Source organism: Crocodylus porosus, unplaced genomic scaffold (genome assembly GCF_001723895.1).
Source record: "Crocodylus porosus isolate Cpor-Errol unplaced genomic scaffold, CroPor_comp1, whole genome shotgun sequence".
NCBI lineage: Eukaryota > Metazoa > Chordata > Crocodylia > Crocodylidae > Crocodylus > Crocodylus porosus.
The window spans coordinates 78,398,316-78,425,918 of record NW_017728906.1 but is presented as its reverse complement, the minus strand read 5'-3'; the positions used below and the strand labels follow the sequence as shown (position 1 = coordinate 78,425,918).

Sequence of the window (27,603 nt, the reverse complement as noted above, 5' to 3'; positions counted from 1 at the left end):
GCCTTGCCTTGCGATTCCCTGCCCACACTGGGGCCTTGCCTCGTGATTCCTGCCCGTGCTGGGGCTTTGCCTCGCGATTCCCACAATCAAGGCTCAGGTGGCCGTAGCCATGCCTAGACCCCAGACCCCCTTCTCGGGTCTTACGCCCCACTGGGGCTTCTTGCCTGTGCCCGCACCAGGGCTTTCCCTGCAATACTGTCCACAGTGGGGCCGGGGTCAATACACCCCAAAACGCGGTGCCTTCTCCGCGGATAAAACTAATATATCCTGGTTTCCGGTGCTACTTCAGGGAAGCAGCCCCACGATGTCCAATGCCACCCGCTCAAAGAGAACCTCCACCAAAGGCATCGGAACTAAAGGAGCGTTTGGAGGTTGTCTTGGATTCACTTTTTGGCAAACAAGACATGAAGTGCAATACCTCGCCACTTCCTGCAACAGTTCTGGCCAAAAAAATCTTGCCTGAATACAGGCTTCAGTCTTGTCCCTGCCCATAGGGAGCAGGGACAAGACTTCCCCCCATAGGGAGCTCATGAGCCACCTTCAATAAAGCTCTTTGATACCGCCGAGGCACCAGCAACAGTATGACCTCCCCTCCTTCGGGCTTCCCTTGTTCAACTTGGTACAGGAGATCATTTCTTATCTTGAATCTTGGTGTCGTCTTCATCAGCTCCAGCCATAATACCTCACTGTTTCGCTGGGCCAAGTGTTCTTGCAATGCAGACCAAAAATCTGGCTCCCGACTCTGTTCCAACTGGAAATGTTCATCTTCCCACAAGTGTGCAATGTCCACCTCTTGTTCAGCCCTTTCCTCGGGAGGAAGATGTTTGGTTGCATCCGCGAACACTTCAGCCCTCTCCCCTGGCCTCATGCTGGTTATCTCTTCCAACAACTCGGGCCAGTCACAGCCCAGTGCTACTGGATAGGGTAAACACTCAGCAACTCCAACTAGTATCTGACAGGTCCTCTTGCCTACTTGTAGGGTGGATGCCACCCTGTTGATTTCAAGGGAATCCCCACACCAACATTGCACCTTTACTCGATCCGCTACTACCCTTTCTTTTCTTGGTACTATGTCACTCTGCACCATAGTCTGTAATGAGCCTGAGTCTAGCATAGCCCGTACCTTTTTTCAATCCACTGTCACTTCCATCATAAGTGCAGGTGGCTTGTCTCCTGCCTCAGCATCACCTCTGGTTCTATAGCCACATATCCCTACTCAGATCATTGGTCATGGGTGTTGGCTAACAGTGTCTGTTGTCCTGCAGCATGATCCTGTAGGCCTTGTGTTGTTAGACGTAGCTGGTTCTTGACTTGCTGCTGTGACTCTGGATCTGGGATTGGCGTCTGCTCCCGTTGCGTGCTCTCGATGGACCAAAGGGCTCTTTTCCTCATACAGGCAAACGACAGTCTTATGATGCATGCTGCCCTATGAAAGTTTCCTTGGCAATGCACAATTGTGACAGGTGCCCCTTCGGGGTCCATCCACTGGTGACCCCGCCCACCTGTTAGAGGCCAACCACCCGTCTTCTCTCCTGCCATGCCTTGTGTTAATTGATTAATTAGAAGATGTTAATTAAGCGGGAGGCTGCATATTTTACTGCCCTGAGGCAAAGGGGGCATTATCTGCAGCTCCTTTCCTCCCCTACACCACAGCCCAAGCCTCACAGATGGTACTCACATCGTTTAGTCTGGACCTTACTCTACTCTGTCCCCCTTGTCCTCCCTGGGCTCTCCACGGCCCTGTCTTGCTCTATGCCTCACTGGGTAAATGCTGCCCCCCCAGGCTTCTCAATGCCCCCCCTCTGGGGCTGGGGTCTACATGCTGCCATGGCTCCCCTATGAGGCCTCCTCCAACCCCTGATAGCCTCACCCAAACCTCCGGTTCTAAACAGCAAACACAAAACACAAGGTCCTGGGGTATAATATAAAAATCTAAGATGCCCGGCTAAAACATCATTCAATCCCTACCAGGGAATTCTCGCTCCCATAACAGCAATCAGGAGCTGCTCGTGCAGTCAGGCTTCTCCCCTTTGCTTGCTCCGGCAGAGCTCTTTCTCCCTTGACTGCTAGTGGGGAACTGCCAGCCTGGCCCCAGCCCTGGGGGCTTAAATGTGAACTAGGCCCTGCCTCTTCCGGTCAGCTGACTGCTGGCAGGTGTGGGTCACCAGCTAACTCTGGTTACCCTGGTAACTGGCAGCTGGGGCTCCTCACTCACAGCTAGGGCTTTCTTTAAAAGAAGCAGGGCACCTAAGTGCTCTGCAGCATCCCCCATACTCACCCACCTGCATCCACGCACACACCCACACCCTTCCCCCATGCCCTCCACACACACCCACAGCCCCCCCCCCCCCACAACAACCCACCCCTCAATACCCCACACCCCCCACATCTTCCAAAAGTAAGACTTCATTTTGAGCTATTATGCAATCACTGTTATATACACCACACAAACACACACAAATCAGGACAAAAATGTTTTTAAAAATAAAAATAAAATATGTTGTTGTTCATGTTTGATTTTTATTATATGATTTTTTTTTCTAGTTCCCAGATGGCAAACCCCTTTCCCAAAAGGAGTACTTCTAGGAACAAGGGAAGGGACTTCTGGTGACAAAGGTCAGGGGTTAGGGGGGTGGGACTTCTGGTTGCAAAATGGTGACCAGGGGCTAGGGCACTTGTCAAGGGGCGGGGCTACCCTTCTGGCCCTCGAAGCTTGCCAAAGCTTGTTAAGTGGCTCTCCACCCAAAATAATTGCTTGCCCCTGTTTTAGCTGTTCTGTCACCTAAATGACTGGATCTATCATTTTTTTCTCCTACTAATACAGTAAAACATATAAAGAAATGTTTCACACACTCTTTTTTCCAGTATACCCAAAATCATAACCCCAAGATCAAGAGCTTGACCAGGAGTTCACCAGGGAATTGGCCGAGGCCGCACGCTCCTGGTCCATGGTTGTCATGGGAGAGTTCAGCTACTGGGACATCTCATGGGAAGAGCACTCAGCCAAATCCTAATGGTCACAAAACTTCCTCTCATGCGTGGATGAGCTGTATTTGATACAGGAATTCTGCGGGCCGATGAGAGGTGTAAAGCACTGCTCGACCAGGTTCTGGCAATGGGCGACGACCTTATCAGCGACCTAATGATCAAAGGGAAGCTGGGTGACAGTGATCACAAGCTGATCACCTTCAAAATCCTCTGTAAAGCTCGCAAGTCAGTCAGTAATACAGAAGTCCTTGACTTCAGGAAAGATGACTTTGACAAGCTCAGAAAGCTTGTCAGTGAGGTCCTAAGGGACCATGACCCAAAGGAGAGGGGAGTTCAGGAAGAGTGGTCACTCCTCAAGGGAATGATCCTGGATACACAAGCGAAATCTATCCCATCTCAGAGGAAAGGCAGCAAAAGGGCACATCAGCCCCTTGCCTCTGCAGGGAACTAGAGGACTTCCTACATCTGAAAAGAAAGGCCTACAAAGGATAGAGGATGGGATCCACCTCCAAGGAGGAATATTCTGCACTGGTCTGAACGTGCAGAGAGCAAACCAGAAAAGCCAAGGCTACGACTGAGCTTCAACTGGCTACAAGTATCAAGGACAATAAAAAGTCCTTTATTAAATATGTGGGGGGCCTGGAGGAAAAGCAAAGTTGGGTCCCTGCTAAACCAGACAGGACAGTTGACAACTGATGCCCAGGAAAAAGCCAACTTGCTAAATGGGTATTTTGCATTGGTCTTTCACGAGTCCCACGGGATGCCCCTGCCCATTACAGGATGGGAAGGCCTGGTTGAGGGAGATTCCTTACCCTCCATCAATGCTGACCTTGTGAAGGAACACCTTGAGAGGCTGTATACCTTCAAGTCAGCCAGCCCTGACAGCTTACACCCCAGGGTACTCAAGGAGCTAGCAAGCATCATAGCTCAGCCCCTGGCATGGATCTTCAAGAACTCTTGGTGCTGTGGTGAAGTGCCCAGTGATTAGAAGAAGGCCAATGTGGTGCCTATCTTCAGGAAAGGGAGGAAAGTGGATCCAGCAAACTACAGGCCCATCAGCCTGACCTCTATCCCAGAGAAGATCCTAGAAAAGATTCTCAAAGAGACCATTCTCAACATACTGGCCGATGGCAAAATCCTGAGGGATAGCCAGCATGGGTTTTTCATGGGTAGGTCTTGCTTGACCAATCTTCTTTCCTTTTATGACCAGGTGACCTATCCCATGGACAATGGGGAAGAGATTGATGTCATATATCTTGACTTTGAAAAAGCCTTCAATTTGGTATTTCATGATCACCTTTTAGCAAAACTGGCCAACTGTGGCCTCGGCTTCACCACGGTCCGCTGGCTGGGGAATTGGCTCCATGGTCGGACCCAGAGGGTGGTGGTTGATGGAAGTCAATCGTCATGGTGCGCTGTGACCAGTGGGGTACCTTAAGGCTCTGTCCTTGGGCCTATAGTATTCAACATCTTCATTAATGATGTGGACATTGGCATCAGCAGACTGGCCAAGGTCACCAATGACACCAAACTTTGGGGTAAACCCTGAGGACAGGAGGGCGATCCAGGCTGATCTTGACAGGCTCAGAAAATGGGTGGACAAGAACATCATGGTGTTTAACAAGAAAAAATGCAAGGTTCTCCACCTTGGGAAGAAAAACCCACAGCATGCTTATAGGCTCGGCAGTGCTACGTTGGCTAGCACTACGGATGAAAGGGACTTGGGGGTCATAACTGACCACAAGATGAACATAAGCCTTCAATGTGATGCTGCAGCTAGTAAAGTGAGCAAAATGTTGGCTTGCATCCATAGATGCTTCTCGAGCAAATCCCGGGACGTCATTCTCCCATTGTACTCAGCCTTGGTGATGCCGCAGCTGGAGTACTGCATCTAGTTTTGGACTCCACAATTCAAAAAGGATGTGGAGAAGCTTGAGAGAGTCCAGAGGAGAGCCACGTGCATGATCAGAGGTCAGGAAAATAGACCTTATAATGAGAGACTGAGAGCTATGGGACTCTTCAGCCTGGAAAAGTGCAGGCTTAAGGGTGATTTGGTAGCCATCTATAAGTTTATCAGGGGTGTTCACCAGGATCTGGGGGAAAATCTGATCACCAGAACACCCCAAGGGATGACAAGATCAAACAGTCACAAACTCGTCCATGACCGTTTCAGGCTGGACATAAGGAAGACTGTCTTTACTGTCCAAGCCCCCAAGTTTTAGAATGGACTGCTGCCGGAGGTTGTTCAAGCCTTCAAGAGACTTTAAACACCTTTAAGAGACATTTGAATGTTTATCTTGCTGAGATCCTATGACACATGCTGACTTCCTGCCTCTGGGGCAGGGAGCTGGACTTGAAGATCTTTTGAGGTGCCTTCCAGCCCTAATGTCTATGAAATCTAAATGTCTATGAAATGACCCTAAACCCAGGGGAAAATGCTTTAAGAATACTTTTGTTTTCAGCACTGGCATGCTGGCATATTGTTTTTTTCTTTTCTTTTTTTTTTCTCAAACCACAAATCAGTTTGTATCATTTGTTACCACAAATGTTGTAATACAACTTGCTCTGCTTCTAGATTGTACCAGTTCCTGCAAAACAAAATAAAATAAAACCAGGGCACAAACAATACCCCTCCCAAAACCACAGATCTTAGTTCTTTATAATGGAGTTATACAGGTAAACTGTTTAACTGACTTAGTCCACAGCCTGCTGAGTGACCTTGGATGTCAGTTTCCCTTCTGTAAAATGGGGATAATAATTCTGCCCTTTTTTTGTAGAATGATTGGAGACCTAGGAATGAAATGGGCTAGATATTATTATTCAGTTTTGTAAATTATCATTCTAATCTACCAGCACAAGAAATTCAAGAATTAGTCCTTAAATAGTAAAAATGTCAAAACTAATAATATTATTCTCTACAAAAAAAATTCTCCCACACAAGAAATTTAAACAAAACAAAATATTCAGAGTTATTTTTTATTTACATCTTACATCTTAGAAATGTATCTCTTGGTTTTCCACAATGAAAATTATAAACTTTGAAAATAAAATCAAGTGCAAGTTTAATTATATTTTTGGCAAAATTAAACAAGTATCTGACTGTAAAACCAATTTGAAAACATTGTTTTCATTCTTAAATTAATCAGAGATAAGTGTTAAAATAATTTATTTTGATGTGCTATTATAGAAAACAATTTGAAATAAACAAGCTTATTCTATCTTAGTCAGGCTTGCCTTTTCTGCATTCTGATGTAAAGAGGAAATCAAGGTAAATTCAACAAATCTTTTGCAAAAGATATTGATTGCAGAATATTTATTGGTTAATCAGTAATACAAGTCCTACTTTAAAATGACTGACTAGCCCTTAGCTTCTTGTTTCTAAATATATAGGTGGCAATATAAAGTCTAACTTGTTCTGAAATGCATATGCAAGTTAGTCTTTAAGGGCATTCATATACATATCTTTTTGTCCTGGGATGTGCCAGATATCCATCACTTTGGAGTAGATTTGATTAACCAAGTCTGCTCTGCACACAAGCTGATGTGAAATGCACTACACAGTGTGCAGTTGCATAAGCAGTGAAATGTGTGTCAGCATGTAGAAAATGGCAGCAGTGCACTTTTGAACTAGAGCACCTCTGATGTGTTTTAATTCAAAAGCGTGCCGCCACCATTTTCTCAGTGCTGACATGCATTTGGTCACTTATACAACTGTAAGCACCCTGCGCCCTTACATATATAAAAATGTCCTAAAGTGCCAACCCTGCCCTTCCTTCTACTAACCTCAGACTAACAGGGCTAACTACCTCTGCTTAAATATCTAGTTTAGATATATAGCTTTTTTCAGATTACCAGTGGAGGGCAGTATATTACTGTTCTCTTTGTATTTCCTATGCTGTCTAATCTTCAAATAACATCTATCACATAACTGTAATGTTTTTCTTTTTAATATCCTTGCAAAAGATCCCAATAAAGGTGCAACTCCTTCCAACATTTGCACATATGATTAATTTTAAGCATGCCAACAGCCTTACTGAATATATCTCAAGGCTAATAATGGGTATGCAAACATACTTAGAAGTTGTGTGCTTGCAGGGCCATAAGCAGCTACTTGACAGCTTCATAGATAAATTGCTTTATTATCTGGATAGAACACTGATAAAAGCTAGGTCCAAGAAAGCACTTAAGCCATGGAAAACTTTAAGCACACACTTTTATGCTCCATACTGGACACATCTACACAAGATGTTTACTGCAGAGTAGACTTATTAGTTCCACAGTAAACATCTCACCTATAGGACAATATTTATATTTCAATATTTAAGTATAATATCTCAATATTCCTTACCGTGATGCTATATCTGACCATGGACAATTTTCCAGCCAGAGTGGAGACAAATGACCAAATGGATGGTAAACTATTTCATCTCAGCAGACTCTGAGCCAAAACCAAGACCACCCTGACCTCAGTCATTGAGCTCCAGTACACTGGTGATGCTGTAGTGTGTGGTTACTCAGATGCAGACCCTCAGACAATTGTTGACATCTTTACAGATGCATACAAGACAATGGGACTGATGCTTAACGTTCAGAAGACTAAGATCTTCCATCAACAAGCTCCTAATGATAGTCCCCAGCTCCAGTAATCCAAATCCATGGTGAGACTCTGGAGAACATTTTGTATTTCCTGAACCTCAGATGCCATCTAACAGAAAGCTGACATCAGTGAAGAAATCCAACATCACCTCAGATGTGCAAGTGGTCACCGGAAAGAAACAGGTGTTTGATGATCATGATATCAGATCTGAAACCAAGCTCATGGTTTATCAAGCAGTCATGATCCCCCACCTTGCTGTATGGAGCTGAGTTGTAGAAAATGAATAGGAGACATCTAAAGTTGCTGGGAAATGACCCTCTCAGCAGCACAGAAGTGGAAAGGGATCTCAAAGTCATAGTGGACTCCAAAATGAACATGAGTCATCAGTGTGACAAAATCATCACCAAATCTAACCACACTTTATCATGCATCAGCAGGTGCATGACAAATAAAACCAAAGAGGTGATACTTCCCCTCTATGCGGCATTGGTCAGATTACAGTTGAAGTACAGTGTCCAGTTTTGAGCACTGTACTTCAAGAAGGATGTTGATAGACTCGAGGGAGTCCAGAGGAGGGTTGGTCAGGGGCTTACAGGACAAGCCATATGAGGAGAGTCTGAGGGACCTGGACCTCCTTAGCCTCCACAAGAGAAGGCTGAGAGGTGATCTTGTGACTGCCTACAAATTCATTAGGGGGACACAGCAAGGGATCGGAGATGCTCTGTTCACCAGGATGCCTCTTGGGGTAACAAGGAACAATGGTCACAAACTGACAGAGAGCAGATTTAGGCTAGATATCAGGAAAAACTTCTTCATGGTAAGGGTGGACAAAATTTGGAATGGGCTTCCAAGGGAGGTGGTGCTCTCCCCTACCTTGGGGGTCTTCAAGACAAGGCTAGATAGGCATCTGGTTGTGGTCATCTGCCTAGGCAGGGGTTCAGACTCGATGATCTGTTGAGGTCCCTTCTGACCCTAGCATCTATGAATCTATGAATCCATGAATAAGTACCATCAATGCTGCCTGAGGAAGATCCTCTGAATCCAGTGAAAAGACAGATGCACCAATGTTAGTGTCATCCTGCAAGCAAATACCACAGCTATTGAGGCAACGATCATCTGGCATCAACTTCACTGAGCTGGCCGTGTCATCAAGATGTCTGACTCCAGACTCCTGAGGCAAGTTTTATCCTAACACCTCAGCCAAGTTGTATGCTTAAGAGGAGGCCAGAGAAAGCACTTCCAGGATGTCCTCAAGGCCAATGTAAAACAAATGCAACACTGGTGTCAACTCATGGGAGACTATTGCCCAGGACCACCCCAAAGGGAGTGGGGAAAGCAGGAGCAGCAAAAACAGTGTCATAGATCGAATCAACAATCCAAAGCCACCGAACCATACAGAAATGTGTCTCAGCTGCAGTAGAGTCTGTCGTTCCCAGATAGGCCTCATCAACCATCTTTGGACACAGATAAAATGATCATGGAAGACAAGCATCCTCAGCTCTGAGGGATCGCCAAAGAAGAAAAAACATTTCATATCTATATGTGCAGCCCTACTAGGCTGCAGGAAACTAATTAACTCTGCAGCAGGGTAGTACTTGTAAATACAAGTAGTATTCTCCTGTGGAGTTTTTTACAGTAGACATTGATGTGGCTGATTGGAGCACTAGGGTGCTTCAGTGTGAGGGATGCCTGCTGGCTGGTGCCAAACTGTAGCACACTCGTGCCCCAGCCAGACCCTCCTCAGCATGTTGAATCAGATTAAAGCAGCCCTGGGCTAGCTGGGGCTGTTCCTGTCAGGCTCAATGTGCTGCAGGCTTGAGTGCATGTGTAAACGCAGTGCCTGGGAACAATAAACTATGGTGCAATAAGCACTGTTGTTTATTGCTTTGTCTTAAAAGCATGTATAGACACACCCAATGAGGTCTAAAACTTTTTTAAGTATAAAAATTAAATTAGATCATCAGAAAACTTACACTGAATAAGATTAATTTAAAAATATAATTTTCTGGAAAGTTTCAAGGACATTTTATCAGAACTGTATTTATTTGAAAGAGTTTAAAAGTGCCTTTAAAAAAATGTATCTCTTCTCCAAAACTTTATTTCCGTGTCCCTTTATTTCCGTGACCCCAAGACTGTATCCAGGGGTCAAAAAAACTGGCAGGAAAAAAAAAAATCAAGCAATGTACACTCAGGAAGCATGCCCTTGCAGTGCAGCGAACACCAGACTGTGTGGTATGTAGCGCTGCAAATGTGTTTGTAGCACCACATACCACACAACCATGCTTGTCTGGATGCTTCCAATGTGTTTGTAACCCGAGTAACCTGTTTGTTTAGCACCTCATGCTGTTTATTGCTTTCTTTTCCTCTGAGGTTTCCTATCAGATGTATATCATAACTTGCTTATAGACTCTACTTCCTGGTCCACAACAAATCTGTTGTTTTTAGATATATGTCTTGCTGAGAGTATCTGCCACCAGTGATAAGCAAGGATGCTGTTTTTCTCTGATTGAAAAATATCCCAATTTTCAATTTACAAAAAGTAACCCAAATCCACATTTTTCCATGATTAAAATGAAACACCACTATTACATAGATACATATATGGTGGCGTTTTATTTTGATCATGGAAAAATATGTATTTTGGGTTACTTTTTTAACTAAAAAATTGGAGACTTTTTTTAAATCAGAGAAAACCAGGATTCCTGGTGATGACTTTTCTGGGCAGACTCATACCCTCATATCCTAGTGCTAAAGTCTTAACAAATAGAGTTTCAAGAGCTTATCTAGCAGTGTCCACTTCTGAGAGGCCCAAGAAGGAGAACATTTGTTCCGATCCATTATCCAGTCCAAACTGGCCAAACACAATGAACAGGTAATATGCCCCAAATGATGCCGTATTCTACCTAGATATGAACTTAGAAAAGGCCTGCTTTTTAGAACCAAATTGGGCTAATATGCAGGGCAAGCAATACCACAACTCTTGATCCCTCAACCTTATTGGGCCCCACTATCGAAGTTGGCCTATGAAAACCCCTTAGGAGGGCACACGGGAAAGGCAAAAATGGAGGCTAGACTAACTAAATGGTGTTTTTGGCTATACCTATACAAACAAGTGGACTGGACTTGCCCTAATTGTCAGTGGGTCAGCCTCTGGAAGCCCTCTCAGGCTCCATTGCAGCCCATGGTGGTAGTGTTGGACCCGTTTTCACAGATAGTGCTAGACATAGTTGGATTGCTACCAAAAAGTTCAGCGGGCCACCAGTTTGTATTGGTACTGACTACGACACTCAGTTTCCAGATGCAATTCCTCTACATACTGTTACAGGACCCCTCATAGCAGAGGAACTATTCAAATGGGTATCAAGGGTTGGCATCCTCAAAGAAATAATTACAGACCAAGGAACAAATGTTATGTCCCATGTCATGCATAGCCTGTGCCAGGTATTTAAAATTCAGCACCTACGTACAGCTGTGTATCACCCCCAAACCAAGGAGCTGGTGGAAAGATTTAATGGGACCCTGAAAAATATGTTACACCAGTGCACCCAAGAAGAACCCCATAAATGGGACTTCATAGATTTTAGGGTCAGAAGAGACCATTAGATCATCAAGTCTGACCCCCTGCTCTGGGCAGGAAAGAGTGCTGGGATCAAGTTACCCCAGCCAGGTGCTTGTCTAATCTCCTTTTGAATACCTCCAAGGTAGGAGAAAGAGCCACCTCTCTTGGAAGCCCATTCCATATTTTAGCAACCCTCACCATAAAGAATTTCTTCCTGATGTTCAATCTAAATCTACTCTCCTTCAGTTTATGTCCATTGTTTCTAGTAACCCCGAAGAGCATCCTGGTAAACAGAGTATCTCCCTGCAGGGAAAGAGGAGCCTTCTGGGGAAGAGACAGCAGTGGGGGAAGAGAGAAGCACGCCATGGGAGCAACACTTCCAGAGCAGTTTCTCCATGAGAATATAGCAGCCCTGAGAAAGGAGGGTCAGCGTGCCAGATGTGAAAGGGCAGACGGAGATAGAAGGGGAAGCCTGGGACAGCAGGCGAGCGGGGGGTGGATCCCCAAGAGCAGGCTCTGAGCAGGAAAGGGAGCTTAGCCATGCTCTACTGAGCAGTGAGATTGCAGCTTAAGGGATGTCATTGAGAGGTGTGGTGCAAGGGGCAGGAGAGCTCCACCTGAAATAAGCACACTGCCGGAGAAGCAGCTGCTCCTAGCAGGTTCCAGTGGAAGCTGGGTTTTTTCTTTCTTTCTCTTTACTTAAGTAGTAATTGAGGTAAGTGGGACTATCAGTGGGTTTGTGGAATGAGGGTGTCAGAGTGGCTATGACACCACCTGAAACTGTTAAAGGGACAGAATTTGTTAGAGCTGCAGACTGTGGCTGGAGCCCAGCAAGAAAGGTGGTAAGAACTATCAGAGAAGCAACAGGTTGAGAGTGAGAGAGAGGAATAAACCCTGGGATTACAAACCCCAGAAAGGGCTCTTTTTTAACTATTTAATTTACAATTCCGGGCGCGGCATCTTGAGATTGGGACACATCAGGCCCAACCACAATAATAGGCAGGACTTACCTGATGCAGGTGGAAGCCAGTGAGTCTATTTTCATCTGGGTCATTGAGTCATACACAGATAGCACCTAGAATGAAAAAAAAAAAGAAAGAAAGTTATCTCACTTAAGAAAGTCTATGATTGCAATTAGCAACAAAACATCTGGGTGGCACTAGGACAGGGTGTGGGGGAGGTTGGAGCCCCAGAAAAAATCCCGACAGTAGCTGCCGGTGACAAACTATAGTTGGCTATGACCCAACATCAGGAAGAAATTCTTTATGGAGAGGGTTGCCAAAATACGAAATGGGCTTCCAAGAGAGGTGGTGCTTCCCCCTACCTTGGAGGTGTTCAAAACAAGATTAGACAAGCACCTGACTGGGGTTACTTGACCCCAGCGCTCTTTCCTGCCCAGAGCAGGGGTCAGACTCGAAGATCTAATAGGTCCCTTCCGATCCAAGAAATCTGTGAAGTCCCATTAATGGGGTTCTTCTTGGTCTTGGGTACCACCTCCTGACTAATAATATCACAGGAATTTAAAGACATGGAAGGTGAGCGTTGGAACATACTGTAGCAAAGCAATGCTAAGCAACAACAGTAAGAAGGGATTAGGCCGTGAATATCCAAGCTGCATTAGACTTACGTTTGACCTGAAGTAAGACCCTTACAGTCTTGCTGTAGTTCTTGCTGCTCTGGAGAGTTGTAGTACATTTGGACTGTTGCCTTGCCTATAATACATCACAGTCTGTGAATTGGCTCAAGGTTTCACAGCTTCTAATATGTATGAGCAGAATCTGGAAAGATGGTTGGCCACTTGCATAAATCTTATTACATCCTTTGGTTTGAGCATTTCCTTAATGGCTCTTACTTTCTCTTGGTCTAGCCCAAGTCCTTCAGAAGTCTACAGACATCCAAAGTGGGGGAAATCGGTTCTCTTGATCTTCTGATTGGTCACACCCAGCCTAATAGTTCTCTCCTGCAGCACCAATTCAAAAGTTGCTGGAACTTGGTGCCATGGCCCCGTATTGTCTCTTCCTTTACATTTCATTTTCCCTCAGTAAGAACGCTCACAGCTCCAGTATTGAGATCAGGAAGTCTCTCTAGTGTCTATTTCAGTTTTCACAGAAACGTCTTTAAGCTCAGGTTGAAACCCATATATATGTGAACCCAGCAGTATGTTACAGAAGGTAGTTTAGTTCAGCATGCCCGAAATCATTCTGGAAAATGTATTTTTTCCCATGGATAAATTAGGTGCCATTATCTAGCTTGTAATAGATAGTGATATCTTATTCACGTTCAGTTAACTAATTTGGGATCAATGCAGATTCTCAGTATCCCTTGTGGTTATTTCACCACTGTTTGCTGATCCATGCTATGGTTGTTTCAGTGCTGTAATTAAACCTCTTCTGTCCAACCTTGTCAGGTCATTCTGCAATCAATTCACCAAACTTAATGCTACAATGCAGTTTAGTAGCCTCAGGAAGTTGGAGTTGGTTTCAAACTGTTTTCCCCAAAGGTAAGTATCTCCTTAGAATATTTAAATATATGTTTAAAAATTGTATTTGTTGGTGAATACTGAACACAGCCCATTGTGACTGTTTATATTAGGGGCAAGCAAAATACAGCCTGCAGGCTGGTTCTAGCCCTCCAGGCCATTCTATCTGGCCCATAGGGCCCCTACAAAAAACAACTATTACTAACCTGCAGCTGCCCCTCTAAAATCCAGCAGGAGGCATGACCTTTCAGAGCTTGCATGCCATTGGACTGGGTGGGCTCTGTGCTTCCACCTCCATGGGGCTCCCAGCACTGCAGCTGGAAACCCTATGTGGAGGCAGCAAGCGTGATGGCATGCTGCTGGACAGCTAGTGAGTGGGGAGGGGAGCTCCTACCTGCAGGAGGGGGATGTTGGCTTAGAAACGGTATTTAAAGTTCCAGACTGCTGACACCTAAGAGAGAGAGCTGCGGAGTGGAGCCTGGATCCTGATCAGATGTACCTTGACTCTGATGACAGCCCTAGGATTGGTAGATATAGAATTGCTTGATTGTTTGTATTGTTGCTTTTTTGTTATTGCTCTGTATCAATAAATTCGCCTATTATCAACTGGAATGGGACCCACAAGAGGTCTGGGAACCCTCAGGGTTCACGGAGGTCCATCAGGACCATGTCTATTTGGATGTGAAGGCAGCCTCCCTATATTATAATTACATCAAGATGTGGCAGGCAAGAAAAGAGGGTGCCCATCAGGCCAAACTGGCATGGTTGAGGGGCCCTAGGAGATCACGGCCATCCTTGGAGACCCCATCCCTTGACAGCAGGGTATGGGTATGAGGGAGGGTGGGAGGTGGGAGGACCACCCACACACTCCCCCAGAGGGTGCGCAGCTTCCACTGTCAGCAGCAGCCACAGGCAGGGAGCTCAAGGCACTTGTGCCTGGTGCAGGCACTGATACCCAGCAAGGCGCAGGTCCATCCAGCGCTGTGGGCAGGGGCAGGGAGTGCAGACTGTTCGTCCGCCCCTAACATAGGGCCTCCACACAGCACTCCTGAAGCTCCTACCTTTACACTGGGGGAAGCCCCACAAGCCAGCTGCCTTTGTTGCCCATGCCATGCAGGTCCCTGGACTGCTGGGAGTGGAAGGAGCCCTGCCCACTGCTTTCCCATGGAGTCCAGTGTGGGGCTTACCCTGCTGTGAGTGCAGGAGCTGCAGGTGCACGATGTGGAGGCCCTGTGATAGTGGCAGGCTGGGCAGGCTGCACTCTTTGCCCCTGTCCATAGCACTGGCCAGAGCTGTGCCCCACTGGGTGCTGTGCACCACATGGGGAAGTGTGTGGAGGGTCCCCACACCCTTCACCTTCTTTCACACCCCCCACCCTGCCTCCATAACTCCCACTGACACACCCCAACATACCCTATGCCTCCCCACAGCCACATGCCCTCAAACCCCCACACCTCACCATACACCCCCCCAAGCAAACGCCATACACAATATGCAATAGTAAGACTTTATTTTTGAATTATTATGCAATCACCTCTATATAGACTACTCAAACACAAATCATGACAAAAATATTTTTTGTAATAAAATTACAATATGTTATAGTAGGTGTTTGGCTTTTAGCATATGATTTGGTTTTTTTCTGGTTCTAAGATAGCAATTCCCCCTCCTAAAAGGAGTATTTGCTGCGGTAAGGGGAGGAACTTCCGGTAGCAAAGCTCAGGGGTTAGGGACTTCCAGTCCCAATATGCTGGCCAGAGGACGGGGCAACTGTCAAGGGGCAGGGGTACCCATGCATCCCTCAACAGCTCACCAAAACCCATTAAGCGGCCTTCCATCCAAAATAGTTGCCTGCCCCTCCACTAGGGCTTTTACTTAAATATTTGTATCTATCAAGTGTGGGAAAAACCAATCCCTGATTAACATAGATATGCTGGCAAAACTTGTAAGCACACATCAGGCTGATGCCTCAGAAGTTGCAGGAAGGCCATTGGCTTGGGACACTGGGGAGCTACAAGCAAAGAACTGCTAACACCCCCAGGGAGCTTCAGGTTCCAAAGAGTGAATAAAATATACCAGCATAAGCTGAGAAGCAGGAAAAAAGTATCAGAACTGGTTTAGTAATTAGATGCTTTCAAGCAAAAGGAGTTAACTCCTCCCAGCCTCGTCAGGGAATTGCTGCAGGAGAAAGACTAGGAAGACTGCCGTTGCCTTAACACAAGCAGACACTGGCCCAAACAGGAGGTTGAGATCTATCAGAGAGGAGTTTGTTGTCAGGCCTTTGTTGTTTTGTGGCATCTATAACTCTCTTTGTACTGTGTTATTTCTTATTTTACCTGTCACATGGTCTATAAACTATGTATTTAGAAACCAGAAATCCCCTGCTAGGTAGACTGAGGAAGTAATGTATCTAAGCAACCAGATGTTTGAGACCACTGTGGTATGACAGCAGTGTTTAAGGTGACTTGCAGCATCCCACTAGCCATGAGACGAATAAGAAATGGAGTCTGCACCTGAGAATATGCCTGAAAGAGGAAGAGCTAGCATGCTCGTCACTACTAAGACCCACAGAGTTTGAAAACGTGTAGGATTTAGTGACTGACTCCCCCCACTGCAGACTAGTGTCTATCTAGTAATCAGGACTGTAGCAGGATGTGACAGTGTCACCTCTAAAGCCATTTTTTATTTGATACATTAAACAATGTGTTGTCAAGTATATTGGCACTATTTTTATGTTCCAAAGAGATAGCAAAATTCACAGCTATATAGACTTAATATGTGTTTTTTCCAAATGGTAGTGAAAATGAATCGCTGTGTAGATCCTGTGCAGAGAGGACAGTCTAATGGGGAGTCAATGACTTATTTTAGTGGTATTCTAAAATCTGTTTTTTGAATTTAGTTGTGGATAGTGTGTACAGTAATGTCAGCCCCAGCTTTTAAAATGTCAAGAAAATTAACAGAAAGGCAAAAATCTCAGTCACCAAAGGTGCTTAGGAAACAAGAGAAACCATTGAAGGAAACAGAAAAAATAGAAAAGCATACAGAAATAGAAAACAAATACCTATTACTTCATACTTCCTCTGCCTGTATAACTCCAAGCTTTAAAGTAACTTACATATGACATAGACACACATAGGAAACAATTTCCAATCATGTTTTTTGCCCTTGTTTTGTATTTATTTTATCACATGCGCACACAAAATGGCCGAAGTACTTTACAGCAATTAAAATAGTAGATCACACAATCCTAGAGAAAAAAATAGAAATCTATACAGTTATCCTGACACGACCCCTCCCCATAAAATTATCCCAGCCGCCCAGAAAATAAAACAATCAAATATCTCTGAGCTGTCTGTATTCCCTCAAATGAAGGTGCCACCTACAAGGACTCCTCATTAACATACCAAACTATCCAATCACCTCAAGAGAACTGGTTTCAAATCATGCTTCACATAGAAAAGTTGGTAAACTTTAGGCATTTTATCCAAAAATTCAAATGATAGCAGTCATGGTAGGCCAACGTATAAAGCCTCATCCAATATTCACAACTGTCAACCAAAAGTCTCCTAAATGAGCTCGCTCAGAGTTAAATCAACCTCAGTTAGAATCTACAAAGATATTGCTGAACTGTTTTGGCTCAGTTTTGTGGGAAAACTAGCATGTCTCTGACAAAAGTGGCATAAGCTTCTTTCCCCAAGATGAAACAAAAAAAATTTTGGTGAGTGAGATCGGCTCAAGGGGGACTTTCCCCACTTCCCCTGGGTCAGGGAGATCGGCTGTTGGCCCCCCCCCCCCCCGGGTTGCTGACTGGTGTTGGGGGGGCACGTGCCTCCCCTGACTCAAGAGGCACCAGTCACCCATGGGTCTATAACTTTGTGGCATTTCACAAAAGACTTTCCAAGGGTCAAAGGACAATAACCTTGGTTCTTTGAATGCATCAGTTATATATCTACTAGGAAATTAGCTTCACAGTCCACACCACCCAGTCCAAAAGGCAATATACTTAGGGCCAGGTTCTGCATTCCTTATGCAGCGAAATACTCTCTTTGACTTGAATGGAAGTTTCCCTGAGCACCTAGGGTACTCCCTAGGGGTGGCCTGTGGGCCCTTGCCCAGCCACTACTCCCCTCATCACTGCCTGTGATAGCAGTTGAAATCTCAGGGCTCCCTCCTCTCTTCTCAAGCTTCCACTTTTGGTGCCTGCTCCCAGGAGCAGACAACATGCAGTGCAGTGCAGGGAGCTGAGGGTGAGCCTGGGGCCATGCAGGTCCATGGTGCAATGGTGGCTGGGGAAGCATCTGCACAGGTATATGGTGTAGAAGTGAGGGGGGGCACCTGCATGCCCACATGTTATATTGGGGATACATCCATATGGCATGCAGCCTGGGAGGCCTGTGGCTCACCTTGTCTAAGGCAAGTAATATTTTTACAAAGTGTTGTGCATGTATTATATTTTATACATCTTATTTTACTTTCTTTTTAGAAGTAGGTGTTGGATAGCTTCCTACGCATTCAAAAATGTCAACTTTATATGAAACACTTTAAAATATCACTAGAATATTATATGAAAAATTCAGATAATTTTGGAACAAAATCACTATATGCATTGTTTTTCATCTTGGGGATAATTTCCACTGGTACTTCACTTTTTGATTGGGGATTAAAGGCAGAAGGAAATCCTTACAAAGTTAGATACAAGTTTTGTTTTGTATTTTTTGTTACCTAGCAAATATAACAAAAAACGGACTTTAGAGTGTAGGCGGTGCAATAGTTTAATGATAGAACAAAGACATATTCATCTCAGGAGGACTGGGTTCAAATCGTGCCTTAATTGGAAAGTCAGGTAGATTGCAGTGATCTGATCTTGAAACTGTTGATGAAAGGCAGGGCTTCTGTGTGATACCTTGTATTAGACCATTCGAAAAGTTGGGAGAAAAGCCCAATAAGATTTTTGGCATCAAGGTTTTTTTCTCAGGTCTGAGAAAGATGCAGGTTCAGTTGTGCGGCAAAGCTTGCTTTTCCTTTTGCAAGAATGAAACCACATTTTAAATAAATAATTAGGAACAAATATTTTGGGAAGTTTAACAAAATCTTTAGTTACCATGTTTCCAATAATTAGTCAGTTGCAGATCTGGGTAAAGTATGATGCAATGTACTGCAACACAATAGGTCAGGATATTGAAATAAGTAGTTCTGAACATATCATTGTCCAATAATCCTGAGTACCTAATTAGTACCCAGGAAAGTGGTGCATGTCAACTGTCCAGACCCTTTCTTTCGTTCCTTTTTTCATTTGTTTGTTCATTCCTTTATTCTTTCTCTTATCTCTCTCTCTTTCTCTCTTTCTCCCTCCTGAAACAAATGCAGTTCCAATATGGAAAGATCAAAATCAAACATAGTGATGCCAGGACTTATGAGAAGAGTTTAGAGACAGGATCTTCAGGTGGGTTATATCAGCCAGATGACCATGAATGGCAATATTCCCATTTCAAATTGTTAAGAATCTGGGCCATAAACTTTGAGAAAAGTGAAAATGCTGTCCATAAATTAAATAATGCAATATTTTCATGGTTTGTAATGGGAATTTAGTTTAAGGGGACCACAAAATTTGTTGTATTTTAAATTGGTATAAAACAACCTGAGTAACAGCAGCAAAATTATTACTGTAGTGGGTTGGTGTATGAAAATTGCTACTTAAACTATCCATATCTCACTCTCATAAATGTCAGTTTTTAAGAATGTTATGATGTAATCTGTCTAGCAGTTGGGGCATTGATGTGGCTTAAGGTACTGATGTTGGTCTTCAATAGTTTCTTTGTCCTACGAGATATTGTGATATTTGAAATTGAAATAAAAATATTAACCTAATTAACCACTTTTAAGATTAATGTGGTTAGTAAAGGATGTGTAAAAGTCAAGAGTGCAAAATATCAGTGTTGTGATGACTTCACAGTGGCTATACATAATGCATTCATGATAAAATCATTCTTTTGCTATTACAAGATAAGAAAGCAATATCTAAATATACAATATACATGTTATTTACAAAGCTCTCTCTCTGTGCAGAGCTCTGTCTCTCTCTGTGACATTCTAATATCATTTTTATACAGTAATTTTAACTAAAAACTGGGAATAATTAACCTTTGAAGGTTTTTTGGCTTATTGTTTGCTGTCAAATCATAGTTACACTCCATACAATAATATCTTGCACTTGAATCCTTGGAGTTTCACTGGATCATTTCTCTCTTTGGATGACTTTGGTTCATCTTACTCTTTCTTATGCTGTCCTGTGTGTTTTCAAGATGAAATGGTAATTTAAGACAATGCGTGAAATACCTTCTGTTTGATGTCACTGGATTCCTGTTGCTGTGGGAAAGGTTTTTGCAGGGTACCAGGTAAAAATAGTTTTCATGCTACTTTTCCACTTCTGGGGTCGATGGTTAAAAAACACTTTCTTGCCTTTGCAAACATACCTTAACTCCCTCTATCCCTTCCATTGGCCCACTTGACATTGACCTGGCTGACATTGTCCTGGCAGAGAATAAACTTTCCCTCCTGATATCCATGTTGTCACTGAGTGATACTTTACGACCAAACACCTGTTTGAATTTTTGGTAAAATTCTTTGGATGCAAAGTAGTAAATGAAGGGGTCAAGGCAATTGTTCAAGCAACTGAGGCACAGGGTGAGCTTGTAAGCAGGGTAGAAACTCTTGTTATAAAAGATACGGTTGATCATATGTACGAATAAAATAAAGTTATTAGGAGCAAAGCAAGTGATAAACACCAAGAGAACTATTCCAGCCAGGTAGATGGATCTTGTTGTTTGTCTGTTATGATGGGTGTTAGAGGTCTGAACAAGCTTCCGAATAGTGCCAATGTAGCAGGCTACAGTCACGATGAACGGGATCAGGAAGAGGAAAACAAACAGGGTGAGAAGAAAGACTGCCCATTGTAACATGCTGGGTAGCATGTCCCGTTTAAGAACATCAAAACAAGTTACAATCTTCAGTTCTTGCACATTGTAGGTTAGGTCTTTGGTTGCCAGTGGGTGCAGGGCTATCATTAAAATGATCCATATTCCAATGCAGGCAGCAAATGCATATCTCTTCCTTCTCCACTTAATTAACTTCATAGGATACACTACACCCAAGTACCGCTCTATGCTGATGCAGGTCATGGTGAGTATAGAAGAATACATGTTGGAGTAGAACATCACTGTTACTAAGCTGCACACTTTCTTACCGAAGATCCAGTGGTTGCCCTTTATATGATAAATAATCTGGAAGGGGAAACAGCTTGCCAAGGCGAGATCTGTGATGCTGAGGTTAATCATGAAGATCACTGAGGGTGTTCTGGGTTTGATGTGACAACACAGCACCCAAAGTGAGAACAGATTGCCGGGAATGCTGATTAAAGCTACCAAGCTGTATACTATTGGGAGGGTGTACGTAATAGCTTTATTCTGAAGCATTGCCACAGTATCATTGTCCAGGTGGTTTGTGTTATTATTCATCATTCACAAAGAAGTTGTTGATTCTGAAAATCCTGTTGGCTCATATCATGAATGTTCCATTAAAAATCTAGGAGAGAAATGGAAAGGATAAAAAAGAGATATGTCAAAATAGTAGGTAAGAACAAACTCTTCCTATTAACGAAATGTAAAAAGTAGCATAATTCAAGTTTGTGTTTCAGTTCAATTTTGGATTGAACTATATTTTATATCAAAATGATTTCTTAAAAATATTATGTGTGCAGTCCAAATACTATTAAAATCAATGGCAAAACTCCTATTAACTTTAATTTATCCTCAAAGTTCTGGTTGACCTTTGTGTTTTCAGCAGCATCTTCCTGGTTCTGTTCAACTAAAGCCAACCTGCCTCCTTTGGATTAGAATAGCTTTACGTCTTACACCAATACTTTCCTGCTTTTGTCCAGTTCCATAGCAATGCAAATCAGTTAAGTACCAAGGATTCCACTTACCTTAAAATGGAAAACTGTTGAGTTATTGATTTTTAATACCTTCAAAACATAAACAAAAAAGGTAGAAAAGTACTGGCTAAGAGCGTGCACACTCTAGCTTTCACAAGATGCAGTTTACCAAATAAATGAGGAATGGTACGATAAAGGTTTGGATTGGCTTACAGGACAGAGGCATTGGCCAAACTAGAATTAATAAGTTACATTCTAATAAAAAGAAAAGTTGAAGGTGTTCTACTATATCCAGCTCTGTGTTTCCAAGATGAAAGTTATTAAAACAGTATCTTATTTAACAATAATTGTTATCTGATAATAGGGATTTTGCAAAAATCTCAGTCATCTCCTCTAGCTTTGTAGGCTCCAACCTACATGACCATTGGCTTTGTCCTTATATAGAAAGTTTTCCTTCAGCAATACTATCACCTATGTCATCAGGTTATCACTATTTATTTCTTATACTAGAATAGCAGCTTGCTGTTTTCTCTTTATTATATCTGTTTTTGTTTACTTAGTATGTATTTTTTACATTATTCTGTGTGATTTTATGACCCCATGACCAAACACATCCTCCTTTTATGTCTCTAGTTGACTAATCTGAAAATTCATTACATAATGTTGAGAAGCAATGTTAATGTTTCTCCATTTAAAACTTCAGTAGGGATTTGCTTAGTATTAGATTCACCATCTATTTTCCTGAAGTTACCTGTTTCCAAAACAATTCAAATCAGTAAAATTGTAGGATTAAAGAGCAAGGAGATTTTTTCCAGAATTGTGAGAAAATATTGACTCTCTATGTATATATTTGTACAAATAAAAACCTCCTTTCTCAAATGCTAAAAATATATAGTTCGGTCACCAAAATGCATTTTATAATTGTGCTGGTATTTCAGTGGCAAACACATTGAAACTGTGATTGACAAGAGCAGTGATTCTTACCTAGATGTCTTGAGATCCTTTCAAGGGTGCATGCAATGTTAGGTGTGCAAACATGATTTACTAGATAAATATAGAGATTTCAAATAGGAATTCATAGTTTCAAAACCATTCTGTGGGCTTTCTACATTCATTGCAATAGACAAATTGCTCTTCTATTTTTCTGTAGGCAAAAAACTAAGAACTGGAGTTTGGAAGGCATGTCCTGAGACTATCAAAGCATGCCTTGAGTCAAAAAAGGTCGAGAATCACTGCGCTAGAGAAATAGAACAATTGATCAACTGACTTAGGATTTTTCAGTGAGAAAACAAAGAGGAATCATTGCCAATCACCTTGTTATCTGCACTGTCCAAAGGCAAGTGTTTAAACAATGAATACAATTTGTATTTTTATGAAACATTATATGGATTGATTTATTTCATTTTAACTTTTGATGATAAAACTGCATGGGTCTTCTGAGACACTCTGCAGAGTCTGCATAGGAAGAATTATTTTCTGATTCCAATTGTTTTTGGCCATTGATATACAAAGACTTATGGTATTTGAATCCCAAAATCTGTTTTCTCTTTTAAACTGTAACATCATATAAAGATAGCAGGTGGTAGAAGGAGGTAAGATATCTTTCCCTCCAATTGACAGAAAATGCAAATCATATAGTGAAGGAGTACGCTGAAGCCCTAGAAATAGATACAGGATAAGACAGGGGGTTTCTTGTCACGGAAGAGTAGCACTGAAAGAAATATGTCTACTTTCTTCATATTAAAAGTGCTAGAGAAAACAGATGTTTTTCTTTTTACACGTTTGTTCTTTTCCTGTTGTTAATGCAAAATGCACCTATGAAAATTGTAACAAAAACTGCTGAAAAATGGTATTACTGTTTAATGAAAAGTACCATGATTTTTAAACACGGTACACTAATTGCTCTATCCAAACTCAGGTTAGAGTATGAAACACCATGTTTCAAATCTTTTTACAAGACAAAAATTCAAAATGTTTCATTTATAATCTGTCAAAACATTCTATTTCAATATTCTGATCCATTTTATGTCAAAATAAAATGTTTTATATAAAAATGTAAAAATACTTAATGTTCTTAGCTTTGATACATTTGTGAGACAAGATGCAGCAATCAAAAACACAAAGGGCAGCATATGAGTATAGGAAAGATCAAAAAGGTGTGGAAAACTGAAAAAAAACCTTAAAAAATAGAAAATCTAGAACAAAACAAAAGAAAAAAAAGATTTCCTTCAATGGAATATTTGTTGAAAAAAATTGTTAATGTGTACATGATTTTAAAAAAGACCCTTGCTTTCTACACAATTGCATTTTTCAATGGAAAAAGTTGTATTGACTTTTTTCTTTTTGATTAGGATTGATATAATTAGTGCCCTATCAGGGTAGCGTAATTTAGGAACATGAATTTCTATTGCCATATGGGATGATGGGGCAATATTTACATGCATCTGTCTGATTCACTGATGTGATGTACCCATTTACAGTTGGGTCAACTGTGGCAGTACTTGACAAAATCCCACCCAAAGCTTGGCTCATGCCTCTGGAGCTATAGTATGATGCCTTAACTGCTCTGCCACTATGTTCCAGCAATAGATTTTTTTTTCATAGCCTGATAAAGTAAGCAATTGGACTGAACAGGAAAGCTTAAAATTTAAGCAACAGACAGGCATGGCTATTGGTTAAAAAGAAACAAATCAACACTATGCTTAAAGGACAGGATGTAGAAGGTAAAGCATCTGCTGAGGATTTGATTCTACATGGACCTCTCTGATTACTCCCTTGATAACACGACTCTGGGCAAATATTGGAGATATGGTACTCAAGTGAATGGATATTTTTTCCAGAGGAGGAACAGAAGAACGGTCATTGTGCAAGGAGAAGTAGCAATACTTTGGAAATACTGGCTAGAGCAAGGGTTTCTTCAAATGAGGAAAAAAACACATCTTAGTCACTGTTCTGGACCACAGGATTGTCAGTTTAGGTTCTGATTAAACTAAGTTGAAATAATTATTTTAAACAAAAGAATGTACCATATTCTCTCACATACACTCACACTTTTTTCCCAGTGCATGGGGGGCATGGCAAAAAAGAGCAAGATGAAAAGCGCAGCTGTGCCACAAATTTCTGCCTCAATCAATGTAGATCCTGACTCGTAGAGAGCAGAACAACGAGCAGGCTTGGCTCCCTAGCTGCTGCTACTCAGGGCCCTGCCACATGCTCAAATTAAAGTTGGATTGCAACCAGCTATAACGTTGCCACACATTTTCAAGTCCTAACTTTGTAGCTGTTTGGCTACAATTATAGCTAAACATTTTGGACATTTTGATGGTGTGAAAATTACTTTGCATATGTGGCCAGTCTCAAATTACTGTGTGATTAATCAGTTAATTGTGTAATATATATTATGTGTGGCTGGGGGCTCAGTTACTGCCAGGAACTCTTTTTTTCTTTATCTTTCATTTAAAAAACAAGGTATATAGTCTATTCTGGTGCATGTTTTATAGTCTATTTTGGTGCATGTTGTATGTGAGAAAATATGGCATGTTATCTGCTTTGCTGAATAAGAATAGACTTACTATGATCATGAAAGTTAAGCATGTGCTTTACTGAAACAAGGTCTAAAATAATTGGTGCTGCTTTGCCATGGTAATAACCTTAATCTGATGAATTTAACTTCTAAAACAAAGGCTACAATATTGATTGAAATCACAGGCAGTGATGTTGATCACTCCAGGAATTGGTTACTGAGGCTTTGCTTTTCCGCGGGAAAATGATGTGTTCTTACGCTTTGATAGTTATCTCAGTAAAAAATACCAGCAGAACCTGTGCACTGTAGTTTTTACCTCAGTGTAGCTAGACAAGATAAACAGAGGTAAAAAACTCAGAAGCAAGAAGGATTAGGATTGGCCCTATCAACCAACAATTCAGTATAAATTATCCATGCCTTGTCTTCTTTAAGATTTTATATTGTAATGATTATTTGAATGTAAAAGAAAAACAAAATGCATCTATTTTTGCAATGAAGACATAGCCTGAGAAAATTACCATAGGAGCCTTGAACCTGAGCCTTTTCCATGGTAATCTGGCTACAAGCTGGCCTTACCTAGTCAGTATAGCAGCTGTTTTGCATTACTGCATTCTGCTGTTCTTCTGAAGTCCCTTTAGGTGTTTCCTGGGGCAGCTCACAAATGATGGAGTCAACTGAACATATGATTGTCTTCTTTTCCTTATAATATATTGTGCAGGTTTTTTTCCAGTTCTAATTTAACTAGATGGGAAGAAAACAGGACTCTAAATTGTTTCTTGTTCTACAAATGTAGTGTTTTCTTTGTTTTTCTCTTTGAGTTTTCTATTGCCCATCTCCTCTGTATTTCTTTATATATTTCTATGCGAGAAGCAATGCTGCAAGTTTAAGGATGCTTCCCATAACATGTATTGGGAATTACTCACTTGCACTGGGCTTAAGTTGTATTTTGGCATGATTTCTGGCTCTTAACATGCGATTCCCTTACAGAAGTACTTCTTTTCTGAACTCACCATTTATTTCTGAGTCCCTCTTGGCCTAGCTATACTTTCCTTCCTATTTTGCGACACCTGAATTCCTCTGGCAGTGATTTTGAAGGGGGCACCTTCCTGGTATCTGTGACAGGGTTTGGTGAGTCTTGGTTCCTTGATCTGGCTCAGTAAAATCAGGACCTTCACATCAGGTGGAAGACAGTCACCCCAGTCAGATGCTCTAAGGTATTTAGATGCCTAATCCCCACTCAAGTCAATAAAAGGTATCTAAATACCTTTGAGGATGTGGGCCTAAACCTTCTAGGAACTTATGCTGCTGATTTGTACTAAGGTTTCTACTGCCATTTACTTCATACTGGGTGTCTCTACACATGCATTTTAATACACAGTAGACCATTTTATTGTGCATTAAAGTATCACATAAAAAACCACGACATTATGATAATGCACAGTAAAACAGTCTACATTAAGCATCATTAAAAAACATACACATATGCTACTGTGCATTAGTGCAACCTAATGCACATTAATTTAGTCACTTATATTAGAGCTGAATCATTTATACATAGCTAAATCACTTATATTAGAGAGCACTTACACATGTGTTGGACTTTTGATTAATCGAGTCTGCTGGAGCACATAAATTGATGCACTCTGGCAGCCTCTCACATAAGGTCTATCAGAGGTGCATCATGCCTTCGCAACGAGAAAATGGCAGCAGTGAGCTTTGAACTAAAACACATTTGATGCGCTTTAGTTCAAAGCGCGCCACCGCCTTTTTCTCGGTGCTGAGATACTGCACTGCTGATACACAATGTGCGGGTGCTTTTAATTAGCATGGCTTGCCAATTAAAAGCATCCAGTGCTACAACAGAAACACTTGGAAAAATGCCCGTAGGTATCAAATTGAATGAACATTAGAAAAGGTGCATTAATATGCATGTGTAGACTCGCCTACTGTTTCCTAGTGTCTGAAGTATTGAAAATGTCTGCTGTAATCAAAGCTCTCTGAGCCTGTGATTTACATTGTATTAGAAGGGCAGAACTTTTAATTGCCTGACCTTCTTTAAAAAAAGGAAAAAAATAAAAGGGCACGTCGTCTTATGTTGTGTGCACTGTCCATGGATTCAGGTGTGCACTTCTGGAAAAATAATAACATTACATAGCTAAATTATTTCTTACTGTCTATCTTTTGGTGTCAGAAATCAAATCAATTCCCTGTTTTATTTTGCATTTAAGTTTCTTTTGAGTAAAGTACAAAACATGAATAAAGAAACCAAAACATAGATTTCACTCCAAGAATGGCCACGTAAGATAGCTAACTTGAGGTTAAAAAGTGACATAAAGTCCTTCTGGAGATAAAAGCGGCTTTATGTTTTACCTCAATGTAGTGAGTCAAACTGAACCTCGCTGGGAGTATAGAATTGACCTCAACCAGCTAAGCCAATGTGAAAATTTTGGAAAAAATGATTGAAGAGACCCTTCTTGACGGGCTGGCTGATGGCAACATCCTGAGGGATATCCAGCATGGGTTTGTT

The 27,603-nt window shown here is 42.1% G+C and overlaps 1 protein-coding gene across 3 annotated transcripts in view; it reads right to left on the bottom strand.

The window, feature by feature from the left end:
- Positions 1-16,776: 16,776 nt before the first annotated feature.
- Positions 16,777-27,603, bottom strand: part of P2RY8 (purinergic receptor P2Y8) — a 50,703-nt gene continuing 39,876 nt past the window's right edge. For all 3 annotated transcript variants that reach the window (XM_019529391.1, XM_019529393.1, XM_019529394.1), the window contains one exon: positions 16,777-21,204. In XM_019529391.1, the coding sequence (XP_019384936.1) occupies positions 20,064-21,140 (1,077 nt within the window). In that variant the 5' untranslated portion in view covers positions 21,141-21,204 and the 3' untranslated portion in view covers positions 16,777-20,063. The remainder of the gene's footprint in view (positions 21,205-27,603) is intronic.